The sequence below is a fragment of the Pelodiscus sinensis genome, chromosome 27 (assembly GCF_049634645.1).
Source record: "Pelodiscus sinensis isolate JC-2024 chromosome 27, ASM4963464v1, whole genome shotgun sequence".
NCBI classification, from domain to species: Eukaryota; Metazoa; Chordata; order Testudines; family Trionychidae; genus Pelodiscus; species Pelodiscus sinensis.
In genome coordinates, this window is record NC_134737.1 from 17,331,781 (window position 1) to 17,349,268 (window position 17,488).

Here is a 17,488-nt window from a genome sequence, read left to right on the forward strand (position 1 = left end):
TCGGTTCTCTGGGTGCTGCTGTGGGACTGCAGGGCGGCAGGGGCTGACGTCCCTTGTAGACCCAGGAGCGCGACGGCAGCAGGTGCCAGCTGGGGCGGCCCCCTTGGGTAAGTGGCGCAGCACCCGGCAGCACCAGAGCCCCCCAGCAGTTCTGGCTGCAGAAGGCTGGTTTCCAGGGCGCAGTCACTTGGGGCTGGAAACAGACTTTGCCCCTGACTAAACTCTTCCTTGCCCAGGCCGGCCCCGACGTTCTGAAGGACCAACAGGCCAAGACATCGAGTTACCAACCCTTCCAGCGCTAGCGAGCGGATCCAGCCCTGGCGGAAGGCGCAGCGCGGGGTGGAGAATCCAAAGGAGAGGGAAGTCGTCGCAGGTTGTGACTCTAAGAATCAAGCAACAGGCTCCAGGTTCCTTTGCCCAGAGTGGATACAGGCCGAGGGCCGTGCAGGGTTAACTGAGCCCATCTGCAAATATAACACAGCTCAGCCTCCCGTGTAATCCCTCGCGGAACGCCCACCGGCCGGGAGCGCTTTGAGCAAATCTCCGCTCGTTCGGCACTGAGCTGTTCCTAAGATGGGATTGAGGGAGAATCCAATTTAGAAAAACACCCTTAAGGAGAGGGAATAAAGAAAACCCAGAGAGGAACGTTTGCAAGGGCTGCATGGAAGAGGCCAGGCGAGGGTCGCGAGAGGCGGGAGCGCTCCCTCCCCAGAGCGCCGGGGCTGCGGGAGGACGTGTGAGCTCCTTTCTCGACAGGAGCACGAGAGCGAGGGAGGGTCTAATCTAGCTAGACCTGCTTGATGGGACAAGAGTGTTATTTTTAGCCAGAGAGGTAATTAAAACAGGCATCGGCTCTGACAGCATCTCAGGGAGCTGTCACAAAAGGGCAAAAGTGCATCTTGCACGTCCGTGTGGCCCACAGAAGAGGCGGCGAATGTCCGAGACGGGCAGAAGGCGCGAGGGCTCGGAGTTCACCTAGTCACAGCAAACCCGAGCAGCCGAATCGCAGGGCCACCCAGAAACCCACGTCTGTGCAGACTGAGCGGCTGGGATGGTGGGAGCGGATCCAAGCGGTGCCGGTGCCCCCTTCTCTCTCTCCTTTTCGGGCAGCGGTTTCCTTGCACTTTACCAGATAGGGGTGGTCCAGTCGCTGCTGGAATTGGCGCCTGACATCCTAAGATCGGCCTCCAAAGTTTATGGCGCGTCGGCTGGATCGCTGATAGCGGCGGCAGTGGTGTGTGAAGCCAGCCTAGGTAAGGAGCGGGTGGCTTGAAGGAAACATGGGGTTTAAGGCCAGGAGAGTATCCGAAAGGAATCATTTGCACAGGGAAACAACCACTTATAATGTAGTCACCCCGTGTCAGGGACCCAGAGAGCAGCTCTGGGCAGGCACAAGTCAGACGAGCAGGGACACCCCAGCTGTTTGACCCTCCCTCCCTCGGGAGCCTATTCTGCTCTTTCCCTGGCCTCATGGGGGGGGGGGGCAAAGAACCCCCAGCGGAGCCGGGGTGACGGCAGGCTAGAGGCAGGACTGACTGGGAGGGGGAGCGGATTTGATGTGGGCAGATGCAGTTGAGATCGCCGCGTATTTCCTGTTGCACACCGGGGAGGTACCTGGGGCCGGCAGGAGCGGGCGCTTCCCACCCGTAGCTGGAGGGTTTTCTGCACCGTCCTTTCGGGGGCAGCCGGCGTGAACGAACTGTCGTGATTGCAGGCGCTCGGCCCATCACCGCGGGGTGGGGAGGCCCCGGGCCCTGCCCAGGGACACAGCGCAGCATGGACTGGGCAGCGCAGGAACCAGGAGCAGCCAGTACAGCCCAGCTTGGGGAGAGAGGGGCCCAGAGCCAAGGGCTGCGAGTCCCCCTCCCTGTGGTCCCCCGCCCCACCCAGCAGCCCGCCTCTCCCTGCAGCTAGCCCTTGTCCTGCTTCCCGGGCAGGTGTCACATGGTCACACGCCCCCTCCCAGGCTCATGACAGAGAGCATCAGCCATGGTGTCCAGGCCCGTCACCATCCGGGTATGTGTGCAGTGCCCAGGGAAACTGAGGCACACACACGGGTTTACTATAGGGCAGCAGAACTCACATTCCATCCCCACTTTGTCGCACAGGGTGAGGCATCCCTCCATTCCTCTGCATGGAACGTTATTGTAATTCCATGGCCGACTGTCGGACTCGCACCGACAGCCCCGTGGCCTGCTTGTTCGGGAGGTGTCGCTGCGACTACCGGGCTGCCAAAGGCACTCAGCACCCCCTCTGGGATGGCTGGAGCCCTGGCTGCTAGCAGGCCCGGAGAGCCCTCTGCCCGTCCCCATGGGGGCGTTACTCATCGGCCTGCCATCCGGCCCGACGGACGAGCAGTGCAGCTGCAGGGAAGTCAGGAAAGGGCACGATTCGCACCCGGGTGTCCAGCTACATTGTTGCACACGCTGGTAGAAATCAGCCTCCTTCCACAGACTGGCGCTAGGCCCCTGGCTGCCCCCAGCCTGGCACGCCCCATGCAGCGGCTGGGTGCCGGTGTCTGGATTGTCAGGGGGATCGTGCACTACAGGCCCTGTGCTAGCTGCCTGTGTCCCGGAGCTGGGAGCATGGGGATGCAAAAACTCCCCCGGACACGCACCTTAAATGCCTTCTGCAGTTACGTGCCCTTCGGGACCTGGGACTCTGCCCTGGACACGCGCCCGGCTGCTCTGTGGCTTCCGCAGGCCTGTCTCCTACCTACGCCCCGAGTGAGTCATCCACTGGGGATGACAGGCTGCCGACGTGGCCCGAGGGGCCCGATCCAGCGGGTGTGCTCAGAGGTGCCGACGTGGCCCGAGGGGCCCGATCCAGCGGGTGTGCTCAGAGGTGCCGACGTGGCCCGAGGGGCCCGATCCAGCGGGTGTGCTCAGAGGTGCCGACGTGGCCCGAGGGGCCCGATCCAGCGGGTGTGCTCAGAGGTGCCGACGTGGCCCGAGGGGCCCGATCCAGCGGGTGTGCTCAGAGGTGCCGACGTGGCCCGAGGGGCCCGATCCAGCGGGTGTGCTCAGAGGTGCCGACGTGGCCCGAGGGGCCCGATCCAGCGGGTGTGCTCAGAGGTGCCGACGTGGCCCGAGGGGCCCGATCCAGCGGGTGTGCTCAGAGGTGCCGACGTGGCCCGAGGGGCCCGATCCAGCGGGTGTGCTCAGAGGTGCTGACGTGGGGGGTGTGCACAGAGGCGCTGATGGGAATGGGCGTCCCTTGGGTTAGCTTAGCCAAGGTCGCGGGGGAGGAGGAGAGTCTCCATCAGAGCGTGTAGCCCTGTGGTGAGAGCCCTCACCTGGGCCGGGGAGGCCCGTGGCTTGGATGGGATTGGAGCAGACAAGGTGGCAGCATCTTCTGGCGCTTGGCGCGGGGAAGAGGCCTCTGGAAAATCCCAGCCAGGCAGCTGCAATGGGGCAGCCCAGTGGAATCCCTGGCGTTTCACGGAACTGTGCTTTCAAATTCAGCTCCATTCCCACCTCGCGTGACCCTGCATTAGTTATGTCACATGCTCCAGGGGGCTGCTCGAGCATTTATAACTGCCCTTAATGCCGGGCGGCTCCAGGCCTTCGGGACACGGAGGTATTTTTGCTCGGTCTAATCTGTCTGCCCCATTTTCTAGCGCAATCCCACGGATCGCTGGCCTGCGACAGCTGCAGCAGGGAGAGCCCAGGGCAGTCTTGCTCTCGCCAGGTTAGGGCCCAGCCCGCAAACCCTGCGCAGCGGGCACATGAGGAGCCGCCTGGACGCTCGCGGGACGGCAGCTCTGCAGGATCAGGGCTGACTGTGCGTCTGCCGGACATGAAAACACCCAGGGCTTGGGAGAGGGCCCATGGGTGCGCCTGGCCCCTGGGGTCTTGCTTCTGCATGTCCAGGCGGACAGAGCCTGAGCTGCACTAGGGACGCTGAAAAGGGCAACTGGGTAACGGCTGAAAATCTCAGGGCTTCCATGCTGTGGGCTGAGCCTGCAGCGCAGCCGGCTCCCTGGCTGGCCCACCCCGGGAGTCCAGTCACATCTGTGCCACGGACCTTTAGGCTGGTCCTTGCCAAGTGCTGGGTGCTGTACAGGGAAGGCGCTTTAAGGGAACACGCTGCATGTCTGGGGCTGAGACGCTGCGATTTCTGTGGGCACCAGTGTCAGGGGCTGAAGACCCCAGCGGAGCCAGTGGCTAGGGAGGGCCTAGTGCTAAGGCCCTACCGAATTCATGAGCCATTTCCCAGTCCCTGGTAAATGCCATGACCCTGAAATTCCATGGTGCTCTGACTGCGCGGCCCCGGCCCACAAAGGGGCTGTGTGGGGCGCAAGGTTCTCGTAGGGGGTTGGGTATCGCTACCCTCACTTCTGCAGAGCCGGGCAGCTGGACAGCAACGGCTGCTGGCCAGGCAGCTCTGACGGCCGAGTGGCCGCCAGCAGCAGGAGGACAAGGGGACGTCTTGCCACCCTCACTTCTGTGCTGCTGCCTTCGTCAGCAGCCGCCACGCTGATCACTCAGCGCCGAAAGCAGCAGCCCAGCAGGAAGGACGACACGGGGATGGCGTAACCACCCTGGCTTCTGTGCTGCTGCGGGGTGCTGCCTTCGGAGCTGGGCACCCGGCCAACATTCCACCCTCCGCTCTCCAGCTGCCGGCTCTGTAGCAAAACTGTGACCCCCTAAAATAACCTTGCAACCCCTGCAACCCCTGTCTGGGTCAGGACCCGCAGCTTGAGACACGCTGCCCCCATGACGTCGGTGTCCCACGGAGTAAATGTGCACACAGGAAGACACCAGACTTCCCGGCTGCCAGGCGCTGTGCGGGGCTGAATTTGGTGGGGCCCTACCTATTGCTCAGCTGCAAGAGAAGCTGGGGCTGGCTCAGCCCAGAGGGCGCTGGAGCGGCTGCAGGGCTGGGGCTGCCAGTGAGACGACACCTGGGGCAGACACAGAAATGGCTCCCTCTTGACAACATGCCGACTCCCAGTCCCGGGTGCCCATCTGGCACGAGCGCTCATGGAGCTCGAGGAGAGCGGCCAGGGTTCCATCTCCCCATGCTGGTGCCCTCGGAGCCCTCCCGGCTCTGAGCCTAGACAGCAAAGGACACCAACACGTAATTAGCATTGACCAAGCTGCTGGTGTCCCTCTCACTTCCTGCTCACAACAGCTCGAAGGCGCCTCTTCCATCCACGCGCAGAGTGCACCATGATGTGCGCTGACACCTGTGCGAGTGTCACCACCAGCAGAAACACAAACTGATCAGCTGAGCGGCATTCGAATCGCTCCTCCGTGGCTGCGCAAGCGCCCAGATCACAGGGAGCGCAGCTGCACCATTGAGCAGACTTGCTGAGGGGCGATTGTGGGGAATTTCACACACAGCTTACAGCTCCCCAGAATCAGCAACTGAAACCACAGTGGTATAACGTCGGGCGCTTGTAGGTCTTTAAGGGAAACTGGTGGCAAATGACCTTCTTCCCCTCCCTCTGCCAGAGGACCTAAAGGAATCGTTCCAGGAAGCCGTGAGAAACGCCAGGAAAACGATTCTCGGCCCGCTGTCTCCCAGCTGCAACACGCTCCGCACCGTGCAGAAGGGCTTGTACAAGATGCTGCCAGAGAATTCTCACCAGGTGGCTTCGGGGCGGCTGCACATTTCCCTCACGCGCGTGACGGACGGACAGAATGTCATGGTGTCCGAGTTCAGTTCTAAGGAGGACCTGATCCAGGTAACAGGGCTTTCTCTGCTGAGTTCCTGCGGGAGAGGGGGATCCCACAGCGCTGAGCTCCATGCGCACGGGCAGGCAGCAGGAAGAGAGATCTGCTGTTCTGGCCTGCTCCAGAGATTCCACCCGGGGCCGGGGCTCGGAGGCAGCACATTACGCTACAAACACCAGACGTGACCCAAAGTTCTCATTGGTGCTGCTCCTGGAAACAACTTGTTCTCGTGCGTGGTGGCTGCGGGGGCATCCCTCAGCTGTTCCCTCCATCCCCATTGCCAGGCCTTTTAACTATCGCAGGCTGCGACCTCTTCATCCCAGCCACGCCGCGTTCCAAACCGGGGCCCCTGTCTCGGTGACTAAAGGGACCAAGTCTCCGTGTCTCTGGAGCCCACCTCGTCAGATGCTTGGAGCGGAAGCTCCAGTCTGGCAGGGCTGTATCACACCTACAGAGGTGGGCCTGTTACATCATGCTAAGGAGGCTCATTCGGTCAGGGCGCTGGCCCACTTCCCGCTGTTGATAAGAAGGTGAGACTGCCTAAGGGGAAATTACTTTTTGTAACGAGCGAGCCGGTCCCAGTCCCTGGACAGACCCATCCTGACCGCATCACACAGTAACAGGCTGGAAATTGCCAGACTTCAGCAAAAAACCCTTCAAAACCAGATTGCAGCGTGAAACTGACGAGCTGGAATTCATGTGCAAAACTGGCACCGTCAGGATGGGTCTGTCCAGGGACTGGGACCGGCTCGCTCGTTACAAAAAGTAATTTCCCCTTAGGCAGTCTCACTTTCTTATCAACAGCAGGAAGCGGGCCAGCGCCCTGACAGAATTAGCCTCGTTAGCATGGAGACACCACCCCTCTGCCAGACTGGAGTTTCCCCTCCATGTGCTGACAAAGTAGGTTCCAGCCCACGACAGCTTGTACCTGAATAAATCTGTTTAGTCCTTAAGTTGCCACAGGACTCCAGGCGGGTTTTGCGGAAACAGACTAGTGACTGCCCCTGAGAGTTGTGCATTGTGAGCCTGGCCGTGCGCTGATTAGACTGGAAGGCTGACGACGGAAAGCAGCCCCAGGGAAGACCCATGGTGGGGGTGGGAGACGGGAGGTGTTTGGTTTATGAACAAAGAACAAAGGGCTGCTATGACAGATCTGGCATTGCCAAGGGGCACAGGGGCTCTTACCATTAAGGAGGCAAAGGACGGCTCCCTTGCACCGTGCATGGCAGCTCACAGGCACGCCTGAGTGACGCGCTGGAGAGATGTGGGATGAGCGTTTGAGTCAATGCAGAGCTCTTGGAGCCATGCCGGTCCCAGGACACTCGCCAGACCAGCTGGGAAAGGGAATGTTTTTTACTGGATCAGTTTTGATTTCTCTCCCCAACAGAGGTTGGTCCAAGAAAAGGCATTGCCTCCTCGCCTCATCTCTCTCCTACCCCTGGAGTCTCTTGCAGGCAGTGCCCTGTTGCACCACATCCCCGTGCAACAGAACAGCGCCCGTAAGAAACGTAAGGCACCTTCACCCGGCTTTCACTTGCAGTGTGGGGTGGCCATGTTGGTGACCAGGGAACAGGGTGAAGCAGGAACGTCTTTTATTGGACCCTCTTCTGGTGGTGAACGAGACAAACGTCTTCAGAACCAGCGTGTGGCGCTCACGAGCGTCTCTCCCCCAGAAGTCGGCTCAATAGAAGGTGACCTCAGGCACCTGGTCTGGCCTCCCGTCCGAGTGTAAGTGGTGAGCAGCGGTGGGCTGAGCTCTGGGAGTGCCCACTGGGAACTCCCGTGCGGCCTGCTGAGCTGCCGAGGGACACCGGGCCCTGCGCGGACTGACGGGGAGTTCTTGTGTCGCCCATGGCCGGTGGAGCCAGGGAGCTGGGACGCAGAGGCAGGGCTCTCCCACACCCAGGGCAGATGGTAGCACGGTGCCTCCCAGGAAGCCACACAAATGGTACAATGCCTGCTCCTGGATTTGGAGAGCCCAGGCACCTGGACACAAGAGCCTGTCACAGGGCCAAGGAAAGCACCGTGGCGCGGTTCAGAGCAGATGCACCATCCCGGAGGGTGAGGCGTGTAAAGCCAGAAAGGGGATGGAGGTGGGCGGGGGAGACGGGCGGCGTGACCGGTGCTTGGAGGGAGATGGAAGTGTTGCAATTACCAGGAGGGAAGGGGCTTGGTGCTTACGTATAATGAGGCATGTTACACCAAAGCCTCCCAGATATTCCTGTCCCTTGGCCATGGCCTGTTACTACGGACGCGCCGTTGCTCTATGGAGCCTGGAGGGAGACTCGCCTTCCCAAGCAAGTCAGCTGTCAGCCCCCTAACGCGCTGGCCGGAAACGAGGCCTCATCTCCCTACTGGTGACAGGCAGGGGAAAGCTGCACCCCGGGAGCCACTGGGATTTAGCCCAGTTCTTCCCAGTACCTGCCCTGATTTCACACCATCCCACACCTAAAGCCTGGGGGAGAGCAAGTCACAAACATTCCCGAGGAACGTTTTCCAGCTGGACAATGCCGATTTGATCCGCTGGGCACGTGCGGATTTCGCGCCGTTTCCAACAGTTTCACTGTGATAAGGTTGAAGAGCCGTGTTCAGACTTTGCCGTTCCCACCCTTGTTCTATTAGCTGAGCAGTGGAGCTCACAGGCGCGTCTTGGCGACGGGTAGTTTCGATAGGAGAGTGCTGGGGGTTTAGTGCTGCGGGAATTGGGAGGGAGACGTGTGGTGGCATGAAAGGCGTTTGGAAAGTCAGCCGGCCCCCAATGCAGCTAGATCTGACTGGCTCTGGTTTGGGTCTGGATCGCAGCGCACGGTGGCGCGGGAACATTCTGTAAGGGTGGGGCTGCTGGCCCCCGATGCCCCTCTCCTGCCCTCCATCTGAGGCCGGGAGCAAAGCCCTGGCTTGCAGGGCAGCCGCTGGGGCCTGGGGTAAGCAGCAGATCTCCCAGCATGTGGGGCTGAAGCAGAGGCCTGGGTAAAAGGGCAGCAGCGAGGACCCTGGGAGCTAGGCCGGGTGCACCCCCCCCCCCAGGTCCTGTGCCCACAGCAGCCCATCAGCTCTGGTTTCTCTCTGGGCAATAAATCCAGACTTGGGGAGGCAGAGGAGCACTGCGCGATATTCGCTAACGCTTCCCTGCTTCCCTCCCGGCAGGCACTGATCTGCAGCTGCTTCGTTCCCATCTACTGTGGCTTCATCCCTCCCTCCTTCCGAGGCGTGGTGAGTGCGCTAGCAACTAGTCCAGGGGTCACGGCTTCGCTTCCCGCCTGGCTCTGCTCTCAGATTCCTAAGGCCAGATCCCCAGCTGGCATAAACACTGGCTGAGGGGCCGTCCATCCCACACGTCTAAAGGCTGCAATGGGCCGTCAAGTCAGGCCCCCAGCAAAACTAAGCCGCTGAATCTCACCCAGGAAGTCCCTGGGGCGGGCTGGCCTAGAGCTCTTGGAATCTAGCTGCTGGGGGTTCATTTGGCTTATTACGGTCCCGACTACGTGTGGGCTGCTCAGTTTCAGCCCCTATGAATGTGCCTGCGAGTTTGCGGGTTCCTTGAGCGGCGCATGGACAGGAGCAAAGGCCAATCGTACCCAGGGAGTTGAATTCAGCTCAGGGGAGGCTGCTTGGAGCTGCCTGGGGGCTGGCTCCAGACAGACACGGTCGGCCTATGGCCTGCTGCAGAGAAGCACCAGGTGAGGGTGTCGCCTGTAAATTCGGGGCTCTTGGCCCTGGGTACAGACGTTCCAGGCCGGACAAACAGGGTGTTCCAGCGGAGTGGCTGGGACAGCCCCTCCCACGCAGGCTAACCCGCCCCCCGCGTCTCTAGAATCGGGGTAACAAGCCGCCGCTTGTGTCGGCAGGCTCAGGGCGTCAGGCCTGGCTGCTAGAACAGATACTCTGGAGCCACCTCCGGTTTCAGCTGGGGCGGGGCTGGTTTAACCTTCCCATCCAGTCTCCTGTGCCACTGGCTGCCCCTCCCACGCAGGCAGGCCCTGGCCCCCAGCCAGCAGGTCTCTCCCAGGCTGCTGCTCTCATCTCTTGGCCCATAGCTGTGTGGGGAGAACCTGGCAGCAGCAGGACAGGCTGGGGCAGAGGACAGGCTCCAAGTTGGGAGCAGGAACCCAGACCCCTCACAGGCCTTTCCTCCCTCTTGGCACAACGCACCCTACGGCTTTCCATGCAAGACAGCAGGGGCCAGCCTTAAGGATTCACGTAATGGGCGCGTGTTCCACTCCGCTAGGACTGCCAAGTTCTCTTACAAGCTGGCAATACCTCCAGCCCCACAACAACCCATGGGTGGTAGGCACTGAGGCACCTGCGGGATAAATGACCTGACCAAGGTCACACGGGAAATTTGTGGCAGAAGCAAGACTGGCTCCCACATTTCCTGACTCCCGTTTGGTTGCCTTGAACACAAGCTGTCTTTGGCCCGTTGCAACCTGGGACAAGGACGCAGTGGCTGGGACTCAGGCGACCGAGATTCTGCTTGTGGCACTGGCCTGCGAGGAGATCTCGGGCAAGTCACTTCCCTTTTCCCTGCCTCCGTTTGCTCAGCTATGACACAGGCCGGGGGGGAGGGGGGTGAGGGGGGGATTGACTCTGATCAGCGCGAGATCTACTGAGGAAAGGCCTAGAGCGAGGGATTATCTTACATGCTACTAGTTAGCACATCGCAGCGGGGTTGGCAGGCAGCCCCCTGAGACACCCACGCCCGCAGTGTTCGCATGCCCACCTGTCCTGACAGCTGTGACGCGCCCGCGGAGTTTGAACTATGATAAATAACCCGCTGCTGTCCCCCCAGCGCTACGTTGACGGGGGCTTCACTAACCTACAGCCGTGTTCTGACCTGGAGGCTGTGATCACCGTGTCCCCCTTCACGGGAGAGCTCGACATATGCCCTCGGGACTGCCCGGCTATCTTCTACTCTTTCCAGATCTTTAACAGCAGCATCCAGATCTCAGTGGAAAACCTCTGCAGGATTAGCTACGCTCTCTTCCCACCGAGCTACCTGGTAAGTGGGCCTTACCACCGTACCCAGTGTTCCCCGCTTGGCTTCCCGGCTGAGCGGATTCCCACGCCTCCAGATTTTCCCAGGATCCTGCCTTGCTCTGAAATAGCCGCCCAGGTGAAACCACCTTTGACCCCCCTATGCACAGGCGCTACTTCTACCAGAGCCAGTGAGCCTGGGCCAGGCCTTAAATCCATCTTGGTTACGGATCAGGCTGAAACCTGCAAAGGGGGCCATATTATCCTGTCCCTGCTGTTGTGAGGTCCCTCTGAAGCATCTGGGGCAGGCCACTGTCAGAAAGACATACCGGATGGGACAGATTTTGGGTCTGCTGTACTCTGGCAACCCCCATGCACAATGTCCGCTCTAATTATTTCCATCCATGTGTGGAATAAATTTTGTTCTGTGCACCGAGATATGTGTGGCTGCACACCACCAGGAGACACACATGCTGCAGGCTGGGGGCACCCTGCTAATCAGCTGGGTGGTCTCTGAATCTCCTGGCTGGCCACCCGAGCGCTCAGTGTACCGGAACCCTGCCTGTCCCGTCGATGGGCTAGAGAACCCAGGGGAGGGGAGCCGTCTGCTGCACACAGGCAGAGAGGAGGGGGTGCAGCTGCCATGAGTTGGGTGGTTTTTTCCAGCTCTGGCTGCCCCTTCCGTGCCAAGGGCTCTGGGGTCATGGGGGGGGGGGGGCAGTGGTGGCTGGGTTTGTTTCTTGCCGCAAGGCAAGAACCAGAAATTACAGCCTGATTGGCTGCTCTGCCCCAGGAGGCGGGGAAGTGGGGAGGGCAACCAATGAGAACAGGTTTTGCTCCAGGAGACCAGCTGGAGTTGTAGAGATTTGCTTTGCTGGGAGGCAGAGGAGACAGCAAGTGCCCGTGAGTAGCCCTTCCCGCAGCCCGAGTTCCCTCTGACGCAGGTGCCTTCCTCCGCAGGTCCTGACGGAGTTCTTCTCGCGAGGCTACCAGGACACGGTCCTTTTCTTACGCAGGAACAGTGAGTGTGGCCCCAGCCCGCCCCTGCAGCGGCACGCGCTGTCCGGCATGGCCAGGCTGGAGGAGCGACCCCGGCACCTCCCCTACTGAGCAGTACAAGGACAGAGGGACCTCGCGGGCCAGTGTCAGTTCAGCAGACAAGGGCCTGGGATGGCAGTGGGGGAGAAGCTGGAGATGAGTCGACAGGGGCCTTGTAGCCAAGAAGGCGAAGGGCACATGGGGCTGCATTAGGAGGAGCATGGCCAGGCGATCTAGGGACGTGTTGATTCCCCTTTATTCAGCACTGGTGAGGCCACATCTGGACTATTGTGTCCAGTTCTGGGTCCCCCACTACAGAAAGGACGTGGACACATTGGAGAGAGTCCAGCAGAGGCGACCAAAATGATTCAGGGGCTGGAGCACGTGACCTATGAGGAGAGGCTGAGGGATTTGGGCTTGTTCAGTCTGCAGAAGAGAAGAGCGAGGGGGGATTTGAGAGCAGCCTGCAGCTCCCTGAAGGGGGGTCCAGAGAGGCTGGCGAGAGGCTGTTCTCAGTGGGGGCAGGTGGCAGAACGAGGAGCAATGGGCTCAAGTTGCAGTGGGGGAGGTCTCGGTTGAAGATTCAGAAAAACGATTTCCCTGGGCGGGTGGGGAAGCGCTGGGCTGGGTTCCCGAGGGAGGGGCTGGAAGCTCCATCCCTAGAGGTGTTTCAGTCCCGGCTTGACACAGCCCTGGCTGGGATTGGCCCTGCTTTTACAGGGGCTGGCCACGCCTGCCTCCCTGCCCCATGAATACAAATGACCTCTACCCTTGCTTTTGCTAAAGCCCCGGGCCAGACGCTCAGCAGACCTGCTGGCCAGGTGCAGTTCGGCACAGCAGGCTGCTGTTGCAAGTCACCAAGCCACACAAGCCAACGGGCGGTAGGCGCCTTTATGTGTCCAGTCTCATGCAGCGTCACCAGGACCTTCCACACCGTGCCCTGCAATCAGCCCTGTCTGGCGCCAGCTTTGCCCGTTGTTCTGTCTCCTAGATGCCTTCGGTGGGAATTATCCCGCCAACACGGTCACCTTCCGGTTTGCCAGTTTGCTCAGTAGAAAGGGCCTGTCTGGAGCTAATGAAGAGAGCTCCTGCCGGGGCCCAGACACTGCCGGGCTCGGATCCAACGGGAACCTGCCCCTGCCACAGACTCCTGCTGTGAGCGGGACACTCAACGGAACAGACCAGAAAGTGCTGCAGCAACTGACTCCAGGCCAGCACAAAGGTAGACGAGTCAGATTTGTCCCCTCCTGCCCTGCCCCTTCATCCCCAAGGCCCTGCTCTGACTCCTGCATCCCCCCTCCACCACCTCCTGCTCTGAAGGCCCCAGGCATCACCAGGTAAGACTGAAATGCAACGTGCGTAGAAGGCAGCAGCCACAGATCACAAAATCCTGACAGTTTTGGTGCCGTCCAACCTTGTTTATACTTCTCTGATGTTGTAAGGGAACCGAAGACCTCCTCAGTGTCCACAGGTAAGTGACAAGTAGAAACTAACGTCTATTGCGACGAGCAACAGAAAACAGCTACAAGCACAACGGCAGCCAAGAGGGGATTTTCACGGGGGATGAATGGTTTGATTCCAAAGGGATTTAGGTGCCTAATTTCCTTTGACACTTCAGCCTTTGAAAGGAAATTCTGTCTGGGAGGGCTTTAGACTCAACACAGTTTTCAGGAAGTTATTCATTTGGGGTTCCTATAAGAACGGCCGTACTGGGTCAGACCAAAGGTCCATCTAGCCCAGTAGCCTGTCTGCTGACAGTGGCCAGCACCAGGTGCCCCAGAGAGGGTGGACCGAAGCCAATGATCAAGCGATTTGTCTCCTGCCATCCCTCTCCAGCCTCTGACAGACAGAGGCCAAGGACACCATTTCTATCCCCTGGCTAATAGCCTTTTATGGACCTAACCTCCATGAATTTATCCAGCTTCAATTTAAACTCTGTTATAGTCCTAGCCTTCACCGCCTCCTCTGGCAAGGAGTTCCACAGGTTGACTATGCACTGTGTGAAGAAGAACGTTCTTTTATTAGTTTTAAACCTGCTACCCATTAATTTCATTTGGTGTCCTCTAGTTCTTCTATTATGGGAACTAATAAATAACTTTTCTTTATCCGCCCTCTCCACACCACTCATGATTTTATAGACCTCTATCCTATCCCCCCTCAGTCTCCTCTTTTCTAAACTGAAAAGTCCCAGTTGCTTTAACCTCTCCTCATATGGGACCCGTTCCAAACCCCTAATCCTTTTGCTGAATTTGCTCCATAAATTAGAAGTTGTTTTTAAAGCCTTGTGTTTCTCTGCTATTGGCTTTGGCTGTCTCTCCAGCTGCCCGAGAGACGCAGCAGGCACCTGGACTGCTGGACTCGATGATTGAGCTAATATCACAGTGTCTTAGGAAGCTAATAAGACCTACACAGATGCTGTTTTCTCTTAGTAAGAGGTGAGTTGGGGTTGAATGAGAGTTTTTGGTGGCTTTTCTGCCTTGCAGCTTTAGCTGTGATCCTTTGCTGAGCCTATGTGGCCTACTGCAAGGGAAGGGGAGTGGGGGAGTTACGGTTCCATGCCTCTTACTTAGGGCTGGTCACAAATTCTTTGCTGAAGCTGTTTTTAATGGAAAATGGGGTTTTCAGTGAATGTGTTTTGGTTTTTTATCCAAGCACCAAGCACCTGCAGACTAACATATTTTGGCCCACACCTGACCTGTGTCCATGTGGCTAACCCACCAGAATGGCTTGTGGGGAGTGTAGGTCATTTCCCTTATGTCCTCAGTCCCCTCAGAGGCCTGGCAGTGCGTTCCCAGTGCAGTAAGCACAGTCCATGGCTTTGCTTTCAAAGGCTCGACCAGCTCTGGGGCGTGTTGGATGAGCTCTGCTGGATGGCGCAACAGTTCACAAGGACGGGGCGCCTGGCCAGACACATGGCCACGGGCCTGTCGAACGGAGCTGTCTCAGAGAGGTGAGAGCAGCTACTGCCCAGGAGAGAAGGGGATTTGTCGGGGAGGGAGGGCATGGGGGAGATATTTGAAGGCACAGCAGCACCTAATCCCAGATCCTCAAAGGTATTTAGATGGTTCACTCCTGTTGAAACCAATGGACTTAGGCACCTAATCCCAGATCCTCAAAGGTATTTAGATGGTTCACTCCTGTTGAAACCAATGGACTTAGGCACCTAATCCCAGATCCTCTAAGGTATTTAGATGGCTCACTCCTGTTGAAACCAATGGACTTAGGCACCTAATCCCAGATCCTCTAAGGTATTTAGATGGCTCACTCCTGTTGAAACCAATGGACTTAGGCACCTAATCCCAGATCCTCTAAGGTGCAAGTGCCTAACTGCCAAGAGTTGCAATAGGAGCTAAGCACCTGAACGCTGTGCAGGGTCTGGATCGTCGCTTTCGTTGCCTGTCAAGGTGAGTTAGGTGCCTTGCAACCTTGGAGCTTACTCCAGTCTGGGCTCTAGCTTTTCAGAGGGCTCCTTTTGCAGCTACCGAATTCGCTTTGGGCACTTAGAGCCGGATCCAAAGCCCCAGAAATCAAGGAGAGCCTTTTCACTGGTTTCAGCAGGGCCATGCTGCTGCTGAAGACTTCTGTTGAATCATGCTCCATCCTTCCTGGTCCCTGGGGAACATACATGCTTTAACCAGAACAGCAGAAAGGCCCATTGCTCTCAGAACAATGTTATGGAAGAGTCGGTTGGAAATTTTTCACTGAAATTTTTTCACCAGAAAATGCCGATTCATCAAAACCAAAACTTCCTGCAGAGATGCGTCAATTTTAACAAATTGTTCCTATTAAAAAAAAAGAAAAACAATTGAGGGAGGGGAGCAAATTGTCCCATTTCAACATTTTTGGAAGAAAATGCTTTGACTGTGGGTTCAAACCAACATTTCAGTTGAAATATTAGTTACGTTCAAATTTTGTTTAAAAAGGGCAAAATCAAAATAAAAGGTTTCGATCAACCCAAACTGAACTCTTGGGGGGTTTTCTGTTCATCAAATTTGACTTTCCATCCCTAGTGGAGATGGGAGATTTTTCAAATTCTCCCAGGACAGGAAACCCATTCCGCCCTCGCTCTCATTTTCGGAGGCACCTGGTGACGTGCGCGGCATTTCTTCGGCAGTGGCTCGCATGAGACAATGTCCCTGTGTTTTCTTTAGGAAGCTGTCATCGCTGGGCATGCGGAAGCATTCAGACCAGGCTGATTCTGCAATTGCTGACTGATTGGCTTAGGCAGCGACGGACAGAAGTGGGACTCAGTTCACTAACTGTCACAATGGCCTCTGGAAATATGCTCAGGGGCCAGGCTGGTTTCTAGTGCTGCCACGAGCCCACCCTGGCTGCGAGAACTATTCAGGAAGGGGCTGTCAGTCCGCCCCAGCACTTCATATTCTAAGGAAAGCTACGTTCTGGTGAAGTGGACATCAGTGCATCTGTACAGCTATTAATGACAGAAAACTTCCTTGATGCAGAGTTAAGTTGCCCTGTGCTAGCTGGTGCCTTTCCACAACACCAACTCCAGCAAAATTCAAACAGGTGAAAGCCAGGAAATACAGAGTTAAGGTGAATGCCCACACAACCTTAACTCTGCCCCCCAGAGTTGGCAATAGGGCCTTGGGAATATCTGCAGTCATTCCAGCTGTGTTGGACATAGCTGGGCTGAATGATGGAGAAAGACTGGCTAGCTTGGACAAGCTAGGACTGTGAAATGAGGAGCTCTGGCTGTGAGCCCCACCCATGTGGAGGCAAGACGTGTAACTTGAGGTTTCAGTCTGCGTCATTTCTATGCCAGCTTGTGTCAGGGCCCAGGGATCTTCCTGCCATTGGTACTGTCAGCAGGGAGACAGGACGGGAGAGCAGTCTGTGGATTGGAGGATGCCAGGAAGTGCCGGGTTTGAGTGGTACCCTATGGGAAGGGTTGTAAAAGGGGAAGAACGGGAGGTCACATGTCTCAAGTGCGGTATTCTGGTCGGGAAGCAGGCGCAATGTTTCCGTGTATGGAAAGTACAGCTAGCGCCTGTCCACTACTGTGAAAGGCAGAGCGGGAGTATGGGGATGTCTAGACTGTGGACGTATCCTGAAATAGCAACTCTGCATCTTTACATGTGCCTGCTATGTCCCAGAATAGTGGGCGTGTTATTCCGGTGCCCTGTAACATTAAAGGATGTGTTGGAATAGTGCCTTGTTTTGAAATCTGGTGCTGTCTACACAGTGCCAAATTTCAAAATAAGCTCTTTTGACCTAGACTCAGAATAAGCTACACAATTTGCATAGCACAAATTGTGTAGCTTATTCCGACAGAAGGATGCGATCTAGATTCACCCTACGTGTGTTCTGGGCCTAATGGATGCTGAACGAGGGCAGAGTTAAGGTGTTCTGAGCATTTACCGTAACTCTGTATTTCTAGGCTTTCAGAAATTTAAGTTTTGTTGACTTCAGTGTTTTGTAAGGGCACAACTTATCACTGGGCAACTTTACCTTGAAGCTTTTGCCATTTAATTTCCTAGCTTTCTAAGCAGAAATGTTCATTGGGAGGAGTTACTGGCAGTTGTAGTTCTCACTTAGATTTGCAGTTGATATGCAACTGTGGCTAGATAGTAACCCAAAAGCCTAACTTTTATTTAATGCTTTTCACTGGTACATCTCAAAACACTTTACATTGTTATCATCATTTTACAGATGGGAAACGGAGGCACCCAGAGGTGAAGTGACTTGCCCAAGGTCACACAGCAGGCCAGTGGCAGAGCTAGCCCCACACGGTTGCTATGTGATTTGAAATGTTGGCAACGGGCAGTTGCTAGCAG

General features: G+C 57.3%; 1 protein-coding gene across 2 annotated transcripts; it reads left to right on the top strand.

Annotated features, from left to right (window-relative positions):
- Window positions 1-324: 324 nt before the first annotated feature.
- On the top strand, window positions 325-17,338 carry LOC102452905 (omega-hydroxyceramide transacylase). 2 transcript variants are annotated; one of them, XM_075910079.1, is made up of 9 exons: window positions 325-1,253; window positions 5,460-5,692; window positions 8,829-8,894; window positions 10,603-10,680; window positions 11,616-11,676; window positions 12,685-12,915; window positions 14,014-14,128; window positions 14,524-14,643; window positions 15,845-17,338. In XM_075910079.1, exons 1-9 carry the CDS (start codon window positions 1,052-1,054, stop codon window positions 15,906-15,908), a joined length of 1,170 nt encoding a protein of 389 aa, XP_075766194.1. In that variant the 5' UTR covers window positions 325-1,051; the 3' UTR covers window positions 15,909-17,338. The 2 variants fall into 2 exon arrangements, with proteins under 2 accessions (XP_075766194.1, XP_006125363.2); XM_006125301.4 differs by having other exon boundaries at window positions 328-1,253; window positions 10,471-10,680.
- Window positions 17,339-17,488: the final 150 nt, after the last annotated feature.